Source organism: Volvox carteri (genome assembly GCF_000143455.1).
Source record: "Volvox carteri f. nagariensis unplaced genomic scaffold VOLCAscaffold_968, whole genome shotgun sequence".
Taxonomy (NCBI): Eukaryota; Viridiplantae; Chlorophyta; class Chlorophyceae; order Chlamydomonadales; family Volvocaceae; genus Volvox; species Volvox carteri.
Window position 1 is genome coordinate 1 of NW_003308398.1, and position 3,067 is coordinate 3,067.

Here is a 3,067-nt window from a genome sequence, read left to right on the forward strand (position 1 = left end):
CTGTTAAAAGATAACGCAGGTGTCCTAAGATGAGCTCAACGAGAACAGAAATCTCGTGTAGAACAAAAGGGTAAAAGCTCATTTGATTTTGATTTTCAGTACGAATACAAACTGTGAAAGCATGGCCTATCGATCCTTTAGCCTTTCGGGATTTGAAGCTAGAGGTGTCAGAAAAGTTACCACAGGGATAACTGGCTTGTGGCAGCCAAGCGTTCATAGCGACGTTGCTTTTTGATCCTTCGATGTCGGCTCTTCCTATCATTGTGAAGCAGCATTCACCAAGCGTTGGATTGTTCACCCACTAATAGGGAACGTGAGCTGGGTTTAGACCGTCGTGAGACAGGTTAGTTTTACCCTACTGTTGGACCGATTCCGCCATAGTAATACGGCTCAGTACGAGAGGAACCGCCGTTTAAGATAATTGGTAAATGCCCTTGCCTGAAAAGGCAATGGGGCGAAGCTAACATCTGTAGTCTAATGACTGAACGCCTCTAAGTCAGAAGACATGCTAGGTGCGGAGTCACTTTCCCAATGATGTCACCCGACTAAGGATACATCCGCCTGTGTGGATGCTGGAGCATATCCGTTGGTTTCCCCGTTAGGATCACAAGTCCAATACGGGTGCCAAGCACGACAATTCCACTCGTCATTGGGGTAAATCCTCTGCAGACGACTTTGTTGCAACTGGGTATTGTAAGTGGTAGAGTGGCCTTGCTGCTACGATCCACTGAGATTCATCCCGTGTTGCTATAAGATTTGTATAAAAATATTAATTAAGACTCCTAAGGAGTCCTAATTAATACTCTCCCCTTTCCTTCTTTAAAGGAACCTGCTCCAGGGAGGGCTTTTATTATTATAATGGACGACAATGGGGAACTGGTCCCGACGGTTGCGGGATACAAATACCTAGGTGTCGACCAATATGGCTCCCGATCTGTGACTGAACTTAGGGGCAAACTGGACAAAGCTATTCAGAAATGGACAGACTTTACCCGCCCCAATGACGGCAATGATGATACAACACATCAAGGGGAACCCGGGGCAGATGCGCTTATTAAAGCTAACATAACCCCTACCAACTTCCTGGCAACAATCCGGGATTGCATTACCAGCAAACCGGCGTACTGGCTCCCAACTGGGGTGATCTCCCTGGGACAAGCAAGGAAGTGGGACATTGCGAGAGACAAACTGCTCAAACAGAAAATCTTCCGCAGTCCCAAGGTAAAATTTCTGCCCAAGTCACTCATCGCCCTCCCAGCCAAACTAGGTGGCCTGGGATTGCCATACACAGACTTCCGAGCACGTTTCGCCCCCACAATGTTCCTGTGCAAACTGATTCTCAGCAATGAGAAACAGTTCAGCGCAGTGCTGGACTGGTCTATCAATGGCTATGAAGCCAAAGTTAAACCAGAAATTAACAGCAGCAACACATTTGGATGGGCACTGAAACGATGCCAAAGGAATAACCGAGTCTTTGTAGACGGAGCCTGTGGACACTTACGTGCAGAGAACAGGTACCTCTCAAACATCGCGGTTGAGAGTAACAAACTCGGCATAGTAATAAAAAAGGATGACCAGAGTAACTGGAAAATAGAGATGGATGGAAAACATATACGGACATACAACAGGCTAAAATCGCTTGTGCGAAAGAAATACAGTGAACAACTCATTGAAAAGCTGAAAGCGCAGAAGAGCTCGGGATTATGGTACAATGCTATCCCATCCTCCCTTCTAAAGTCCAAAAACTCTGTCAATCTGGTCCACCTCAACTTGCCGATGCCCATGTTCAGGTTTGCACTCAAAGCAAGGTTGGAGGCCTTGCCTACGAATGCATTCCTTTACTACCGAGCAAAGACACATGGGCATGCATACTGTGACCTCTGTTACAAGGAGCGGGGAGTGTATCAAGACGAATGGATGATACATGCCCTCAGAGGTTGCCCGTCATGGCAAGGCCTCCGGACAAGGGCACACCACGACATTGTAAAGTTCATCAAGAACTTTACAGAAAAGTGGATGAACCCAGGCTGGAGGGTCCTCACAGACACAATGCCAGACAGTGCCAAGGCACACTGGGCAAGCCGATGTGAGTCTGGCGCTCGTCTGGCAAACGAGGGCACGAAGCCAGACCTCATGTACATTAATGACGCTGAGAAAAAGGTAATCATTGCCGAAATAACTGTGTGCTCTGAACGCCGATATCTTGACCGTAAGGCCAAGAAGGAGGAAAAGTACGCATGGTTGGCAAGATTTCTTGAAACAGAGTCATATAATGTTACTATGATAGCATGGCCCATCGGCCACCTCGGTGGTGTCAACAAAGGCGACGGCAAGGAGCTCCTCAACCGGTTAGGCATCAAAGATGCAAAGCGACTAACCGGGGATCTGCAACGGAGCATCCAGAAGAAGGCCATCGCCGCCTCGTACCAAATCTGGGTGAGCCGGTGCAGATCAGTCGAAACCATACAAGCAAATGAAAGGGCAGAAATGCTTGAGTAACTTGCCCAAATCCACCGTCCCCTTAACAAGGACCAAATGCACCAAGGCGCACGCACGTCTCATAAACACGACATGAGGAACTTACCCAAGATGACCAAATCATCCTGGGAGACCCGTCTCATGTAAGCCCGTCCAACCCCAAACTACCAATAAACAAACATGTTACTGCCAACCATGTCTAAAAAGATGGCATCTGACACGAAGTGTCAGACAACTGTGGCACATTAAAGGGCTTCAAAAGCCCCGGAAGTTGGGGACAAGGACCCAAGTCACTGACCGGTACCAAGTCATGCAGCCACAGACACTGTTCTACCCAAAGGGGAACACTCAGAGATGAGACGGAGCATCTCTGACCCACACCGGAGGACAGGGCCACCCATATGGGAAAAAGGGCACAAAGGGGAAACCTGGAAAGCCCTAACCATGGCCAAATACCAACCCGCTAAACTATTGGACAAAACAGGAGAGACAGGCCCCAAAGCCTAACCTCTCCCCCAACTCCCCAGGAACTTCTCCACCAAGTAGGAGGGGGACAGCCCCCAAAACCTATGCAGGTGAGAATGCATAC

At 48.5% G+C, this 3,067-nt stretch overlaps 1 protein-coding gene across 1 annotated transcript; it reads left to right on the forward strand.

Moving 5' to 3' along the window:
• Positions 1-858: 858 nt before the first annotated feature.
• VOLCADRAFT_101414 (uncharacterized protein) lies at positions 859-2,499 on the forward strand (the record flags this gene model as incomplete). Its single annotated transcript, XM_002959849.1, has 1 exon — positions 859-2,499. The coding sequence occupies one exon, from the start codon at positions 859-861 to the stop codon at positions 2,497-2,499; it is 1,641 nt and encodes a 546-aa protein (XP_002959895.1).
• Positions 2,500-3,067: the final 568 nt, after the last annotated feature.